Raw genomic sequence first — 18,098 nt, 5'->3', positions numbered from 1 at the left:
TTTGACCTTCACAACCTTAGCTACCTTGTTGTGCTAGAAGACCCTCTCTCTAACCGTCCCCTTACCCCGTACCTATCTTGTTCTGATAGAAGGCCCTCTCGCTAACCTCCACCCCCCTACCTATCTTGTTATGCTTGAGGGCCTTCTCTAAACTTCCCTTTACCCTGTACCTTACTTGTTCTGCTGTGGTCTCTCTGACCTTCCCTTTACCCTGTGCGTACCTTGTTATGCTAGAAGGCCCTCTCTGACCTTCCCTTTACCCTGTGGGTACCATGTTATGCTAGAGGGCCCTCTTTCTAACCTTTTTACGCTCTGCGTACCTTATGTTAGAGGGCCCTCTCTCTAACCTTTCCTTTACACCGTACCTACCTTGATCTGACCTGTCTCTGATCTTCCCCTTACCTCATGAGTACCTTGTTCTGCTAGAAGGCCCTCTCTAACCTTCCCTTTACCCCCTATCTACTTGTTCTGCTATGGGTCCTCTCTCTAACCTTCCCTTTACCCTGTAGCTATCTTGTACTGCTAGAGGAACCACTCTCTATCCTTCTCTTTACTCCATAGCCACCTCGTTCTGCTAGAAGGCCCTCTCTCTAACATTCCCTTTACACTGTAGCTGTCTTGTACTGCTAGAGGAACCACTCTCTATCCTTCCCGTTACTCCATAGCCACCTCGTTCTGCTAGAAGGCCCTCTCTCTAACCTTCCCTTTAGCCCCTATTTACTCGTTCTCCTATTGGTCCTCTCTCTAACCTTCCCTTTAACCTTGGGCATATGCTGTTCTGCAAGAGGGTCTTCTCTCTAACCTTCACCATATCCCCTTACCAACTTTGTTATCGTAGAGGACACCCTCTCTTATCCTTTCCTTTACTCCAAACCTACTTTGTTCTTTTGGGCGCGTCTCTTTAACCTTCACTTTACCTTGTACCTACCTTGTTCGGCAAGAGAGCCTCTCTAATCTTCCCTTTACCCGTAACTACCTTGTTTTGCTATAGAGCCTTTCGCTAATCTTTCCTTCACCCTCTGGCTACTTGTTCTGTTAGGGTGCCTCTCTCTTACCCTCCCTTTACCTCTGGTGTACCTTGTTCTGCTAGAAGGCCCTCGCTCTAACATTCACTTTACCCCATACCTACCTTGTTCTGTTAGAGAGCCTCTCCCTAACCATCCCTTTACCTAGGCTTGCCTTATTCTGCTAGAACCCTCTCTCCAACCTTCACTTTACCCAGTGCGTTTCTTGTTCTGCTAGAGGGAACTCTCTAACCCAGTGCGTTCCTTGGTCTACTAGAGTGTCTTCTCTCTAACTTTCACTTTACCCTATTCCTACCTTGTTTTGCTAGAGAGGACTCTCACTATCCTTCACTTTACCTGATTACTATTTTGTTCTGCTAGAGTGAACACTAACCTTAACTTCACATTGTATGTGCCTTATTCTGCTAGACGGACCCCCTTCTCACCTTCACTTTACAATCTTCCTAACTTGTTCTGCTAGAGCTTCTCTCCCTAACCTTCCCTTCACCCCAAATGTACCTTGTTCTGCTAGAAAGCCCTCTCTTTATCCTTCACTTAACCCAATTCCCATCTTTTTTTCTGCTAGTAGGAACACAAATCTTCACTTTACCCTTATTTTGTAATGGTTTTAAGTAACCACACAAATAAAGAATGCATTCATTCATTCACTTTACCCTCTGCGTACCTTATTCTGCTAGAGAGTCCTCTCTCTAACCTTCACCGTACAAATTCCTGCCTAATTCTGCTAGACGGTCCTCTCTGTAACCTTCACCTTACCCCGACCTACCTTGTTCTGTAGAGGACCTTCCCTTTACCTGCTGCTAGAAGGTCCTTTGTCTACCTTCACTTTACCCCATTCCTACCTTGTTCTGCTACAGGTAACTCTCTCACCTGCCTTTACCCCGTACCTCCCATTTTCTGCCAGGTGCCCTCTCTCTAAACTTTATTTACCCCGTGGCTACGTGGATCTGTTGGGGGTCCACCCCGCAGTACCCACTTCTTTGCCCTGTGCCTTGCTTGTTCTGCCACAACCACTGTGCGGACCTGCCCCCCTCCTTCCTGTGCCTACATAGCTTTGCACGGGCACTGTCGGACTATCTGCCTCCACTCCGTGCCCGCCGTGTTCTGTAGGGGGCACTCTGACTCCAACCCCTCGTGCAGGGGCACAGCCTGTCCCATCTTCCTCTTTAGGTAGCGCACTGTGCCTCGAGCTCCTTCTCAACCCCCTGGCTTGCAGTGGCAACCAGTATGTTTACCCCGTGACTGCCTCGCTGTGCAGGGGCACAGACTGTCCTGACCCGCCGCTGTACCCCGGGTATACCTTGTGCTGCCGCGCACTGCCTAGCTTGGACCCCCTGCCTGCCTCGCTGCCCGGCAGCGGCTCCCACTCCACCCGTGCCTACCTTGCCATGCCAGGCTCCTGAGCAGCGCTGGGCAGGGTCGCGGACTGCTTGACTGCAGCAGGAAATCTCAGCCCACTCCAGGACTTCGCTGCTTGTGGTTTGTTGCTCAGCCCAGGATCGGAAGGGAGGGAGGCGCGAGGGGAGGGTGGCAAGGCTATAATCTTCTGCTCGGGATTATTATTTCACTCTGCATACAACAGGCCATTGGGCTCCGCGAGCGAGGACCTGCTCCCAGCCCAGGAGTTTACCTGCAGCCTCCAGAGGTGGGGGGGGACCCGGCGCCCGGCCAAGGATTTCACGCCCAGTGGCACTCCAGGAGCGGAGCTGCCTCCACCGGCGCCTTTTTGCCATTCTTGCCGTCGCCAGCAATTCAAGGAAAGGGGATTCAACCTGCATTTTTTGTGGGGAAAACTTCTCGCTGCAGCCCTTCTGCCTCGAGTTTTTACCGCATGCTTTTGGAGGGGCGCCCAGCCCCCTAGACAGGTGATGGGCGTTCCGGCCGCCTTCTAGCTCGGCTCCTTGGGTTTCAGCCTGGTCTGATCTAAACAAAATATGCTGAAGCCCCGACGGGTGCGCTCCTGAAGCCGAGAGCAGCCAGGGGAGCAGGAGCGGGCGAGCCTGCAAGGAGGGAAGCCGGCCAGCATACTCCTCCGAGCGGGCCACTCGCCGCAACCCGACCCCAGCGCCTCTCCCCGAGGGATGGTACTGCATTCCCCAGCCCCCGGAGCCTGCCGCCAGCTCCCCCGCCCAGAGCCTGCCTTCCCCTGCAGCAAAAAGTGCAGCCCAACGCGATGAGGACCTGGGCTTGGATTTTGCTGATCTGCGTGTGCCACCTGCCCTTTGCTTTCCCCCAGGTAGGTGTCAGGCCGGATTCCCGCACGGTCATGCTGCAGCAGCCCTGGAAGCTTTGCTGCAATGGAAACTGCCTGCTGCCCCCACAAAGCCTGCACTTTCCAATTGCGTTTACCGCGTTTGTTGCTCGTGGGATTTCAGATCTGGAATTGCAGTCTGGCTGCGTGCTCTGTTTTTACGCCCCCTAAAAAGTTACGTATTGTAATTTTTCCGAAACTTGATTGTTGAAAATAGCAAAGTGCATTTGCAGGTTTTCTGTTAAACTGGGAGCTATATATATATATATATATATATTACACAGGAAGCCTATTATAGTGCAATGTAGCGTCTGTTTCCTTCATCAGATTAATTTATTTGGTATAATGACGCTTCTGGGATACAGTGAATTGTGGAAGAGTGTTTTTTTTACATCCGTGTTTGACAAGGAAATGCACACGTGAAGCCCAGAAGGAGAAGGGCGTTATGCTGTTTTCACTTTGATTACTGCAGACAGAACAGTGTCCAAAGAAAAAGCGTTCTCATGAGATTTGAATGGGCCTCGCTGGCATAGTAACACCAGCGGTACTTTGTATGTGTGTGTGTGTGTGTGGGGGGGGGGGGGGGGGGGTTAAGGGGTACAGGGGGGACGGACGCTCGTTGCAGGTTGGTATAGTCAGTAACCTGGGATGCATTAATCGCGCATTTCTGAGGCTTTAGAAGCAGGCGATGATTTCATTCCTGAAACCACATCTGAGGAATTTTATGGGCACGTTAGTTCTAGACGGGCTCTGTAATCTCCCCCAGGCCCAGACTGCCCGTGGGGGGAGGAGGGGCAGGTTTAGGCGCCCAGGGTGCCTTTAACTAAAGAGGCCTGAGCCCTTTTATATTCGATGGCTGTGTAATATATGTGTGCATTTTTAATGGGCTATGAAGTGCCTTGGAAGGCCAAACTTCTCCTGCGGTCACATGAAGGGAAATTGAAGCCAGCCTGGAGATTAGCGCGTGGACATGGCTGGGAGCTACAGTTACCCGTGTGTGTGTGCGTGTGCAGCGCTTTCAGCCTCACGATCTGCCCAGTAATGCCCCTCATGAGAGGCCCAGCAGGCTTTGATTTACGCACCTAGATGCCCGCACAGATTAGGCCGGCCAGGTTTGCTTGCGCCCCTAAACTGATAATATTGTCCACGCTGGGAGATCTGCAGCCAGTGCCTCAGCGAAGGGATTAGCCTCGCGTGGGCAGGAAGGGCATGTCTGGGCTGTGACTGAGCACTTTCTTTTATTATCTATCTGTGTTTGTATAAAGGAAGCCGAGATCCCACAGGAGCTGATCGAGAGGCTGGCTCACAGCGAAATCAACAGCATCAGTGACCTGCAGCGCCTCCTGGAGATTGATTCCGTAGGTAAATTCGGCTTCTTTCCTTCCTCCCTCCCTCCCTCCCTCCCCCCACCCTGTCCGCCCCTGGCCCTGGGTGGCACCATGGAGGGGCCTCCCCCGGCGCAGGGAGCCTCCAGCGCCGCCTGTTTATGAATGGTTGGGTGTCTGAGTTCTAAGCGTTGTGAAACCGCAGCAGAGCCGAGGCAGCCCCTGTGTCTGCATTGCATGTCTTGCACACACCTAGTTTACACACTGTACGCCCTACCGGCCATTGGCTTGCTTAGGTATGCCATATCATATCGTGCACATGGAGCTGCCTAGGTCTTCTTGAACTCCAAGGGGGTCTCTCGTGTAACATCAGTCGCCAAATCCCTTTAACAACCCTAAGTATTTCTGAAATGGATACCAATGACATGGAGGTACTTACTAGCACCACGCGAGGCAGACCAGGATCCTTCTCTTCCTTTGCAGCATTTTTAGCTGAACCTGGTCAGTCTGTGCCTTAGAATCCACCTCTCTGTAAAAGGAGGCAATTGACGCTTTCTAGGTAGGTGTGCAATGCACTTCGTGTTCAGATGGTGGCAGAGTTTAGTGCTCTGTAGGAGAGAAAAAGGCCACGATTCCTTGAGGCTTTGAACATCTCCCATACGTAGTTTTAAGATTATTGAAGGGTCCACCACCCTAAAAAGAGCAGCTGTCTATTTGTCTTCGGTGAAGTGCACACCTTTTAGAAATGTTGCTGTCTATTGCTTGTATACAAACGGTACATTTCACTAATCCATAGGGACTGGATTACACTTCCTTCTGACTGGAAGAAGAAAGACACAGTCGAGCAAAAGTATGAAATAAAGTTTAACTAATAGTAGAAGCTTTGTAAAGTCGGTGGGTCAATTAGGTGAGGCAGTGCTAGATGTGTCTACCAATAGTAATCAGTCACAAAAGGTGTTTCTTGTTAGGAGGCAAGAGTCCTTTAAGCCTCAACATCCCAGGTAAACAGTTGGGATACGCAGGCCCACCAGTCATTCTTTAGATCTAAGAATGTTAATTTAGTGTACTTTAGCACCATGTGGTCATTGACGCTTTATTGGGTCAGATTTGTATAAATGCCAGATTATGTCTTGTATCAAGAGGGAAATGAGATGCTGCAGCTTTCAGAAGTCTTAATCATAACTAATAGGATACCTTAATGCCAGTGAGATTTGATATCATCCAGTCATATTTAAGCTGCACTGTGTTTTGGCGTGGAACAAGGCCATTTTATGCAAAAGGAAAACTTCACAGCCTTTCTTGTAGTAGTATTAGGTAAAGATTAGATTGTTATCATGTCGTGATGAGTTTTGATGTTTGCCCATACATTATCTGACAAATATTTCCTTTCGTTGTTAACATTTTGAGTAAAATATACTTTCAGCCAGTCTTAATATGCTTGGCTGTACAGGAGTTTTTTTTAATGTCTTTTAAGCTAACTCCTAGAGTTGGCTTTATCCAAGGGAGGGTTATGTTTAGGTCACGTAAGAGAAACCGATCACATCTTTCTAATTAAATGTGGTTGTACATTCGAATACACATTGTAGTTTTGAATTGAAGGCTTTAAAAAGAGACAACCTCCAGTTCAGTATGCTAACTCATAAAAAGGTAAGGCAGAGATGAATACAAAAGTTAAAAGTAAACCCCAAAATAGTGCTCTTTATAAATCAATTTGACTTAACTATTGTTTTTTCCCCTATAATCTTGTGAAAGATATTCAGATAAGACTATCAATAAACACTAAATATTCTGTGTAATCTGCAAAGTGCTTTGTGTGTGCATGTGATAGGAGCCTTCGTATGCTATGTTCTACATATGTACTAGGTGATTTTAACAGGACCTCTATTCCTCCTACTTCCGAAACTCCCTACCATATCTCCCTTCGACCTATATCGTCCACATTATCCCACGGTCTATTGGATATTACTGTTGTATATTGTTATTGTTTACTTGATATTGCATATGTAGCTCTTGTAAATGCTGCCGGGCAAACTCTGTAAAGTATTCCTCTATACCGCCTACTTCTGAAACACCCTACCATAACTGCCTCCAAACGATATAATTCATATATATACACCACTGTCTATTTTATATCTTTATGGTTATTGTCTATTTCATACTACGTATGTAGCTCTTGTAAATGCTGCAGTGCACACTCTATAACACGCTCTGATACCTTTGGGTCAAGTTTGCGCTATACAAAACCTGAAAAATAAATTAATGATGTAAGTGACTAAGGGCTGATTGTGTTTCTTGGTGTATAAAACAGCCACATTGCAATACGCCATAGAGAGAGATCCCAGCATACTTTCCAAAAGGAATGATATTGTTGACATGGGTAGAGGAGGATTGCCAGTCTCTAGCTCTGTGGACCTTCCCTGGTTTGGAAGGGTTCTCACGTAAGACATGATGTAATGGGTGGTCAGGTGCCAGAAAAGAGTTGGCTCGTTGAAGTTCCTGTGAATGTGCATAGTGGAATTGTCAATACGAATGCCTGAGGGGGTTAAACATTGCTTTGAAAGTAAAGGCTTTCATAGGAAGTTAGACTAGATACGTGTTGGAGACTGCGTATTACAAGGCATCAATGGTTGGTGCAACAACCAAAGGGGTGGAGTTGACCGTGGAAATAAAGTAAGCGGAATTAATATAAGCCGGAGGCTGCCACAGAGCGGAAAGCATGGGCGTGGAGTTAATAGAAAATTAAAGAGGATTTGATGATGCCCAAGGGCTTTGCATGCCAGAGTGATAAATGAGTATGTAATCCAGAGAGATGTATGGAGTTTATAGAGAGGTTTGAGAGATGTACTGGTGTGTGAGGCGCTCAACTGCAAGAGGCTTCTAAACCAAGACCTTATGAAAGAGAAATGAGGAAGGGGAACTTGAGACATTGAGATCATAGATGAATATGGTTCAGTTGGAAAAGAAGTGATTAGGCAGCATAAGTAGGGCTTTCTATATTGTCTAGAGCTAGGAAGGGCAAGATATCTGACAAGGTGTTAGAACATGATCAGTATATAGTTGTGTTCCCCAGTTGTTCACAAGGATTGCTCACAAACCAAGTGCATCCTACTTTTAGACAGCACTACATGGCTCTGCTCAGTATATTCTCAGTACATGCAAAATACACATTTGTATAGTTTTCTTCATTGTTCAACATATTCTGAGTTATTGTGGAATGGCAAAGAACTCCTGTAACCCAGATTAGTTTATCATGACTAGCTTGTTTGCTGTAGTTGCATATGCACAGAGCAGCAACGAAAACGTATAAAGTTAAAAGAACTTAATACATTTATATTTGTCTTGATTCTTATATCTAGAATTTACAATGGACTAAATTTGTAGCATTGATAGAAATGAGTTGTGCCTAGGACGACAACCACTCTTCAGGTCAATACGGACGCTGTTTTCTTATCCGGGCATTTGTGTGAGAACGAAATGCATAGTGTTGTAGTCTTGTTTTGTGACAGTTGAACACGTCATATGAATACACCTAAAAATCATTTGTGGTAGAAACGTTCAGGGCTTGACAGTTTACTTCAAGGCTTGGAACGAGGTGGTCATACTAGTTGTGTCTTCTGCTTGAAGAGTCTTAGTTGGGCTTGTTAGGCTTATACTTTTTAAGCATGTGCTTGAAAAGAGCATTAGCTGACTTGATGCACTTTTGGTGCTAAAGGTTTCATTTTCATGCCAAATGAAGTGGGAGCCCAAGATGCAGTCGTTTGTATACTTGATGCCTAGTTTCAGTGTGAGACAAGTGGTTCCGAAGATGTTGGCCCAGTTGAATACATTTTAAGCTATTCTGTTGTCTGTTGACCTGCCGAAAAGCGAGAAGAGCTTTCTTTCTAAAAACAATCACTAGTAGGACGTTGGTATAGTCATTGCTGAATGAGTCTTGAGCTTAAACAATTTCTTGAAAATATTTCAATAGTAAGATGTTTCATTTTTCATTTGCAGGTGCAGATAAATGGCACATGTCTTTGCATCTGTTTGAATGGTGAGTTTCAGGGTTAGGCTAGAATTTAATGAAACGCAGAAATATTCAACTTTCTAGGCTTATTTAGCTTTTTGGGTAGTTCTCCCACCCCCCTCACTGCTGGTAATGCAGCTATCGCAGTGATGCATTAAAGTTCCATACGTGCGTTGTGCTAGTACCCCAACACCATTGAGGTGGTAAACTTAAGAGCCTTCACAATTATGGTGGCTTAATGGCTCGCTGCAGCACTTCACACCAGAGCTTCCAGTCCAGTGACTGCAAATGCAGATTCATTGTTATTATTTCTTAGGTTTCTATCAGACTGGAGGTTGTCTTCAAAGCACTGGAAGGAAAGCCGATGTTGTCCAAAGAGGAACAGTATCAGCAGCAGCATTTGGTTAGGTGAACTCCTTGGTTCTTGTGTGGTAGTTAATTTGGCAGACTACCATTAAACCTGTTGGAACAGGTGGATTTTCAAGGCTTTGCAAAGTTTCCCAAAGTTATTTCCCCCCTGAAGCAATGGAGAAAAGGAACTCCATATGGGGGTCATTGCACATGTAGACATCCATTCCCAAAATGTTTGGGCCTCAGCTGGTGGATGGAGGTTCTGTTTCAAGTAGTCGACCTGTCCACCAAGGAGATCCTCAATGAATATGTATGTTAGCGGTTTCAATACAAAATGTTGTTTTAAACCTCAGACTCTTAGGTGTCAAGAGGGGACTTTTATGCAATCTGTTTATCTAAATGCATCATTATAATGACTTTCCCCAAAAATGGATTAAGGCTAAAGGTCTAGAAAACCATCTAGATGTGTATATGGATCCAGGCTGGCCCACGTTTTGACGGCTTTCTATTTTAAGAGATTTATAGACAATTAGTAGCTAAGGTGGAGGGAATCGAGAGAAAGATTTGTGATTGAACATTTATAAGCCAGGATGCACGTTCCATTCAAGTATGGAACATCATTGCAGTTGCAAACTAAGGGTTCGACACAGATCACAGTGGTAGGATTTCAGCTAGGAACTGAGGGGATCTATATTTTCTGAGCAGAATATCAAGAGCCCATTTTTATTAGATTGAATGAAATTGTCTTAAATTGGTTCTTTGCTAGGGTCACAACAAAGTTTGCATATCATTTGGTTAAAAACTGCAGGAGCAGCATTTGTTTCAAGTTCAAAGAGAAAACAAACGCATTGTATTTTGGACTTATTCAACAGCTCCGTGTAACTGCAATTTCAAGTCTGTAGGTGGAAACGATGATTTAAAAAAAATCTAATGCATTAATACCACTGATGAGCACCATACCACACAAACAGATCACAACGTTAGACTTCAGGGTATTGCCAGACTGTGCAGACAGTTCCTTGATTTTAAGATAAAAGAACCCTGGCTGCTTGATAGCTGACTCTATGACATTCCTCTTTCCTTCTTCAGAGTTCCTGGATCTCTTTCTTGTGAGGCTTCGACCTCTGACAACCTGCACTTTGTGTGGGAACTGTGTCAATAACTGGTTGTTCGCTTAAACCTCTTAGATCTCTTCACCTAAACCTTTTAGTTCTCTATGGTTGTATTTGATTGATTCTGGCTTCATAGAGGGAGATTGAGTACTCTAAAGTAGACATAACACAAAGTGAGAGCTACGTCAACCATTATTAACGTTACAAAATTGAGATACGCCTTACAACCTGCAATTTTCTTTTGGGGAGTGAAGTAAAGAGACTGTTCCCATCTGAATGCATCAGGAGGTGCAGTTGGTAATCTGCAGCCTGAAGAGCGGAAACCGTTATGGATGAATCCACAGGCTTAATCTCCTTTTCTGATCTGGTTTCTTTTCTGGATTGTTTTTGACTGTATTTGCAGGCAGCATAATTTTTTTACACGCCATTTGTTTTTATTAGGTATGCTCGCTACTAATGCTTTTCAAAGCATAAATCATCCAAATTAGACATATCGCAGTATGCTGCTGTGCAGTCAATAGTGGATTTCAATATGCCTAAGTTGAGTTTATGCTTGTTTGCCCTCTATACCAAGGCTTCTGTTTATTTTCATGTTCTCAGTATCCACATCTTAGGTAATGGAACTGGTTCTTAAGAAGCATCCACAAGTTAATCTCAATAATTTTATTACCTAGCCTCTCTCATACACAGTTGTAAGGAGTTTATGAAGAGGTGCAAAATACCCAGATCCTGTTTCAATAAAGAAAGCGCTATGCAGCCTGTCTTAAGCGTCTATGTACATACCTGTATTTTCTAAAGGAGTACTTTCACATAGTATTTTTGACATATAACCATTTGCCTGTGTGACAGCGCTGAAAAAAAGAGTAATTCATAAACTGTCTTTTTGTGGGCATGGGTAGGGGAACAAAAAATTGATTTTTTTCCAGGGATATACATACCGAAATTGTGATATGGGAAATTACCAAATTAAAACTAGTCCAACATTGATCTCGGTTGTTCCCCTTTCCTAGGTGGGGGCCGTATCCCTGTCTGGGAAGGAATAGTGGTAATGTCTTTCTAAGGAGGGTTCATAAAGGGGGTCCTTCATCAAAAAGGAATTATGCTTTTTCATGTTAACTACGTAATGTTGAGATGGTAGAGGGGCTGAACCATTGTTTGTCCTTGTGCATCATACTTGTAACACTTTTCGGCTTGTTTTCATGGTTTTAAAGTGCTCTCATGGAGGGGTGCCAGTCCTACTTGACAAAATTGAATCACATAAATCATGTTATGATGGGGCTACGCATTCAACAGTCATTGATTTTGGGGTTTTTATTACGCAGAAATTTTCAGGGTGAACGAGTTCAACACAGCTGATCACTCACTTGAATGTTCAAATGGCGAGGGAGCGTAAACCACCTTCGCAAAGAAAAGGAGAAATGGCTTTAGGAAAAGCCTGCAACTCTTTTCAACTGCCTCATCATTAGAAAAAATCTTCTTGAAGTGAGATTCTAAATTGCCATATCATCTAAGGATAGTTCTTAGTGATAAAGCATGCAATTAAAAAAGAATGTGAGTACGTGTAAGAAAAATGCTATCTTTAAGTTTATTTGGTACTTTAAAGCAATAGGCCGCAAAAGCAGCAAAGTGCATTTTGATTCTTGTTCATCGATTAAAACTGTATTAAATAACGCCGATAAGTTTTCGGATAGTTATAGTGATTTAGGCTGTGCTCTGTTGCAGCTGTATGCCTGCGAGTCCGTTTTTACCACGGACACTAAGTTAGTTCACTGAAATTGGCTTTTATCAAGGCTCTCCCCTTAGCACTCCAATCTCTGAACAGACATGGTTAGGACGGAATGTCACTGGGGCTGCTAGGTTGAGGATTGTTACTAACTATAGATCAGAAGGTGCTCCATGAATCTCTGGAATTGTTAGATGTTGGCACCTGAAACATACTTGTACTGTACAGTAATGCTACAAAATGCATAGTAGAAAACCTCGATCGCCAGAAAAATCGATAGACTGTTTCCCATACTCATTGTTTTCCTGGCCAAAAATTTGTAAACTCTTGTCAGGAGAAGTGCAAATATGTGCTTTCCATGCTAAACGATGCTCTTTATTATTCATCTACTTTTGAGTTTTGTATAACGCAAACTTGACCAGAAGGTATCAGAACACTTTACAGAGTAGGCACGACAATAATAACATAAGGTGCGTAGCAGGTGCTTAGAGATAAAGTAATGGTAAAAATAAGCACAACAATAATAGCATGAGGTACAAAAAAAGGGTACTTGAAAATAAATAGGTAATGGTAAGAATATAGACATTCTACAGCGGGAAATGGAACAAAGTAGCAACATGTGGGGGGGGGGGTGTCCTACAACGCCAATAAAAATACACAGCAACAATTGTATGAAGGGAGAGTCCGAAAGACAGTCGGGTACAAGAGTATAAAGTCCTGAGGTAGAATGAAAGGGGGTTGCCAGGATATGCATAGTAAATGCAAGGATTAGCCCAAGGTAGAGAAGGCACATGGCATCTTAGCACCTGTCAAGTTGGTGTATTCAAAGTGTGCATGATATCACTAACACAGGGTACATAGAGAGAAAATACAAGTATATTATACACCATGGATAGTGGTGTATATAAGCATCATAGCAGCCTTACTCGAGATACATGAAAAGGGTAAATAGCTGTTACAAATCAACAGTAAAACAGAGAGGAGTAGGCTCAGCAGTATATATAAAAGTACTGAGGTAGTTGAGGCAGGAGGATGCAAGGTGAGGGGACTAGAGGCAGTTATCTCCGAGGTAGTGATGCGAAGAATTCCGAGGGGGGTGTATTGAAACATAGGTCCAGGACTTGGGCAGGATACGGAGTGACAGAAGGCAGTCGACAAAAGGATGGCTGGCTCAAACAGGGAGCGGGGGCATGGTCAAGTCTTCAGTCAGAGATGAGTTATATCTAACCTCTGTGGGGAGAGAGTTCCAGATAGTAGGGGCCATTCCAGAAAAGGAACAGTAGTAGGTTTTCTTTTTCTTGAATTTTTGAGGCTTGAGCAGTAAGAAGCTCGTACTCCTGGAGGAGCTGTTCTCACCCGAAAGGGTCAGTTTCTGGGCCAGGTAGGAAGAGGTGTTGTGGTGCAATGTTTTATGAGTCAGGGAAGCGATTTTGAGATGCATCCAGGCCTCAAGTTGCAAGCAATTTAGCACACCTAAATCAGAGGTGATAGATCATTTTTGTTAGATTGTGTGATGAGCCTGGCTGCTGAATGAAAAGTGGCCTTAAGAGGAGCAAGTAAGGTTTTGGGAGGTCCACAAGGGTAGCGCTACCATAGTCCAGTATCGTTAGCAAATGTGCCTGAGTCCTAGTTATGAGGTAAGCTGCAGGGAGGAAAGGTTTTAGTTCCTAAGGATACGCAACTGATGGTTGGCTCCTCTGGTGCTGGCGCTGATGTGTTTATGCATGGACAGGTCTTTGTCCAAGGTGATGCCTAGGGATTTGTAGGAGTCGACAATGTGTGAGGTGCAGTTTAAGGCAGAGATAAGAGGCAACCATTCCTTGACGTTAGAGGTGGGAGTGGGTGGAGCGATCAGTAGGAGTTCCGTTTTGAGGGCATTGAGTTTGAGGCGAGTGCGAGTCAACCATTGTTGTTATTGTTAGGGTGTTGTTGAGGGTGTGGATGTCCTCAACGGAGGCTATTCTCATGTAGAGTTGGGTGTCGTCAGCACATATATGGTAGGAGATGCGGGAGCACTTGAGGATATCGGTCAGGGGCTCCATGTAGAGATTAAACAGTGTCGGGGAGAGGATAGACCCCTGGGGGACGCCCATCAATAGTGGGGCTGCTCGGATAAGGTGTGATAAAATAGGAAGCTGTGCAACCTGCTGTGTAGAAAGGAGGAGAACCAGTTTAGCACGGTGCCAGAGAGACCCATCTTCTGTTCTAGAATTTCGATCAGGGTAGCAAGGTTGTTGGTGTCAAAGACTGCTAATGCATGGAATAGGATCAAGAGGCAAGATTTATTCAGTGCGAGCGTAGGGCATCTTCGGCAATATGGACCCCGGCTGTTACAGTCCTGTGACCCGATGGGGCGCCCGATTGACACTAGTCGAGGAGTTGGAATTGTTTAATGTGATTAAGGAGCTGTAAGTGCACTCATTTTTCTAGGAGTTTGGCCAGAGTAGGGATATTGGAGATGGGGCAGTAGTTATTCGGATTGGACTGGTCGGAGTTAGTTATTTTCGGATAGGGGTACCTTGTCCAATTTTCAGGCAGTGGGGTAGGTATCCCTGGAAGAGAGAGGCATTGATTATCATGGTCCACAGTGGGAGTAGGAGGTGAATGGATTCAGGAGTTTTGAGGGGAGGGGATCAATGAAGTGGTTAGAATATTTCAAGTAGGTCCGAAGATTGAGTGCCAATCTCACCATGGCTATGAAGCCCAACCACAAGGCATAATGTTTGGGCAAGAGGAGGTGATTATATGGGCGATCTTCCCGGTCTATTGTGGGAGTATGCGGAGGAGTTTGGGCAGTAGAAGACTGAGTGCGACCTGGATGTCGGTGGTGATTAATGATGTATTCTCTGCGAAAAAAGAGACAAACGTTTCACATGTAAGGGTTGCTTTGTTTGAGGACGCAGGATCGCTTTTGCAGGTGGCTTGATTTCTGATGGTTTCAAACAGTTTCTTAGGTCTGTTCATAGCAGTGTCCAGTTTAGTTTGAAAGAACGCTGCTTTGAAGTTCCTAATGTGCCTATTGTAGCGTAGCGTCTTTGACTCAGGAATATGATGTTAGCTCTAAAGGGGGTGTCTCCATGCTCTTTCAGCAAGCCGAAGAAGACGCCATTCTTAGTTAAGATCACTATTAAACCAGGGATTTGGATCGTTTGGGCGGGATTCTTTTTTGTTTTTTTAAGGGCTAAGGTATCCATGATGATTGACGTAGTTGAAGTAGTGATCAGTGAGGGCTTCTGTCATGGTGGGAGCAGGGTTTCACAGCTCGCAGTAGATGTAGAGAGGGAGTTAATGTTGCAGGTGTCGTGGGTCCAGTGTTTGGCTTCCTATGTTGGCCCTTGGAGGTGATTGCTTTTATATTCAGGGAGAAGGTGAAGCAGTTGTTCAAGGTACCTAAAATGCATTACAGGAGAGAGTCTTCGGACTAGAAGCATATACTGATGGGTGAAAATGGCAGGTTATTAACAACCCCCCTCCAAAAAACCATAGATATAAGGAAATTGTGTTAGGAAAATCGATGTCTCTTTTTTATTATTATTGAAATTCTTGGATATACATTTAGATTTAACTGCATAACTGCATAGATTAATCGTTCAATATTTTACTATAAAATGTAGAACCTTATTAAATACATTGTTTATTAAATAGGCACTTTGTTCAATGGGCCCTTCGAATGGCGATGAAAACGAAAGGTTAGAGCAGAAATTATCTGCACAATAGGAATAGAATGATATCGTTACATTTTGTATTTTAAGAATGGGTTTCAGGTATTCAATAGATGTTATTTCATCCTGTTCTGCTAGTTAGTAATGAAGCAGGTGCAGCATTTCTTCCCAACAGTCTTTTCCTCGTGTCCTGTAATCCTTACCTACCACTTCGCCAGGCAAATGTGCAGCTTAAAGCTTGGTGTGAAACATACCCCTTCTTCGGTAGTTCTTCAGCATTCTTTAATTTTCACAAAATGTTTTAAAGTGGAAATGTAACCTGTCACTATGGGAAGCTCAAAGTTCATTTCACATAATTTTATCAAAACAACTTTTATCCTGCGACCAATCATGGTTTGCCTGAATTAGTACACTACATTCTCTTAGTTTATGTGAATCAATTTGTAACTAGCAGTTAAACAGGCATATAATATTGAAATGCATGTTGGTATATTTTGCGTAGTACAACGTTAATAAAATAACTGTTTATGCCGATCAGTCAGTTTTGAGGCAAATTCTGGAAAGTGAGAGTTTTAGTTGTTGAACATAGTCGTTTTTGCTGGCCGTTGAATCGGCTAATAAAGCCTTTTCAGAAGTGGAGGAGAGAAGACAGAAGTCTAATCTGTGGTAGGATGCTGTTTGGCATCGTGGTTCAGATCGTTTAGGAGGCATGTCTTCTGGTTAGTCACCTTTTGCACCACTTGCTTTCTAGTCTAGCGATATCATGGCTTAATATCTTGCATTAGCCTCAAAGCATGGAGGCTTTTTTTTCCCCAGGCATAAAGGCGTGCACTAGTTGTTATTTCCTTCAAGGTAGCAAAGCAGGCCTCTAAGATTTTTCAAGCCTCTTGTGAGGGGTATTCTAGTTCTGTCACAGTGGGGTGATGTGGTCGTACTTCTTTAGAACATTAAGTCTGGCAACAGAGTGCAGGATTATGCCTGAATATTCAATTGTTTTAGTTCAATAACTCTTATAATAGTATGTCATTCACAATTATGCAATAAAGACTTAGCTCCTGCTCCAGAGGGAGTCCAGTACAATTGAGTATCAGTGGAACTAAAATTATACACATCTGTATTATTTGTTCCTTTGGGATAAAAAAAAAAGCAAAATAGGCATTGCCATTAGTATGAAGTGCTGCTAGGCCTAAAAAGATCTACTCAAATGTTGTGCAGCAGAAATGTCATTTTTATGACAGCCCCTAGCAGCATAAGTAAATTGATCCATGGATAAAACCCCTACCACAGTGCATCCCTTTCTAATGCAGTTTAATTTCTTTATTGGTAGTCTATCAGGCAAGTTTAGTGCACATGTCTTTTATCAATTTAATATTTTTACTGTATGTGGAATGTTTCTGCCTCTTAAGTTTCTTATCTGAGTCCCTGTCTTTCGCTTGTTGGAAGCTTTCATTACAGTTTAGAAAAATACATTGATTGTACAACCTGGGCTTCTGCATTTAATTGATGCCCAATAAGTGTACAAAATAAAATTCTGTTGTTCATGAGATGTATTGTGGCTACATGGAAACAAATATGTTTAGTAGCCGATAATAAGCAGGTCAAAAAAATCACTGGAAGGACACCTTGGTGGTGCCGACCGTTCATGGCCTACCATTCTTACCGCACTCATTTTATAAAGATGACATCATTCCTTATTGTATAGTGAAGGCTTCTGTGGGTGAAGTTTTGAGGCTGAAAACCATAAGCGTCTGACTAAAGACATTACCTAGACACTCTCCTAACAGGACAGCTATCCCTCTACTGAAGAAAGCCAACATAGACTTCTAACGACCTTTCCAGGTGCCATCCAATGACTTACCTACCCTTCCTCAACAAGATCATGGAGCCGACAATCGCAATCCCACTGCGCAAGCAAGTCAAGGCCAACACCCTCCTTCAGGATTACCAATGAGAATTCAGACCCACAGTGCAGCAGAGAGGCAAAATTAATATACATGGTGGACAACACGCACCTCGTCATTGGCAGTGGTTACCCAATCTCCTCATCCTGCTGGGCCTCTCTACAGTTTCAGTATGGTAAACGGCATGTCCCTGCTCTACATCATTACATCATGCGTGAACTTCAGTATCACCATACTCAAATGATTTTCTTTTGTGTGTTCAACAGATATCAGTCCATTTAAAATAACTCCTCAAGATTAGAATATATCCTGTTGACCTGTGTGTATCCCAAGGCTCAATTCCACCACTTTTTATCTACAAATTATGTATGAAACATTTGGGCCCTCGTTGAGGGCAAGATATCACGATCCACCAGAACAATAATGAAACAGCACTAATTTAAGATATTATTGAGTAGCAATATATGTCTTTTAAAGTGCTGCCTCACTTGCACACAATCCTAAATGTCGTTATGTTTGAACATGAAGCATAAAACTGAGATTGCCCTGATCACAAGTGACAACAAACAAGCTCAAGTATAAATTACTCAAGTGATCCTGGACAAATTCGTTGTCCCAACATTTCAGCAACACCAAATCCCTGAATTCCTTATCAGCAGCTTCAAGATGTACATTTCTAAGAAGCATTGGGTAGCCTGGCATTAGCTCTCGCTGTTTTACAAAACTAAGCCATCCGACTAAA

The 18,098-nt window shown here is 43.8% G+C and overlaps 1 protein-coding gene across 2 annotated transcripts in view; it reads left to right on the top strand.

Moving 5' to 3' along the window:
• The first annotated feature begins 2,255 nt into the window (after window positions 1-2,255).
• The window catches only part of PDGFA (platelet derived growth factor subunit A), a 96,121-nt gene continuing 80,278 nt past the window's right edge, over window positions 2,256-18,098 (top strand). The window contains exons 1-2 of one of the 2 annotated variants that reach the window (XM_078664905.1): window positions 2,256-3,261; window positions 4,542-4,638. In XM_078664905.1, the coding sequence (XP_078521031.1) occupies window positions 3,199-3,261; window positions 4,542-4,638 (160 nt within the window). In that variant the 5' untranslated portion in view covers window positions 2,256-3,198. The remainder of the gene's footprint in view (window positions 3,262-4,541; window positions 4,639-18,098) is intronic. The other variant, XM_078664904.1, reaches the window with a different exon arrangement.

The sequence above is a fragment of the Lissotriton helveticus genome, chromosome 10, assembly GCF_964261635.1.
Source record: "Lissotriton helveticus chromosome 10, aLisHel1.1, whole genome shotgun sequence".
Taxonomy (NCBI): domain Eukaryota; kingdom Metazoa; phylum Chordata; class Amphibia; order Caudata; family Salamandridae; genus Lissotriton; species Lissotriton helveticus.
The sequence above is the reverse complement of the archived record's forward strand: the minus strand, read 5'-3'. Positions and strand labels throughout refer to the sequence as shown.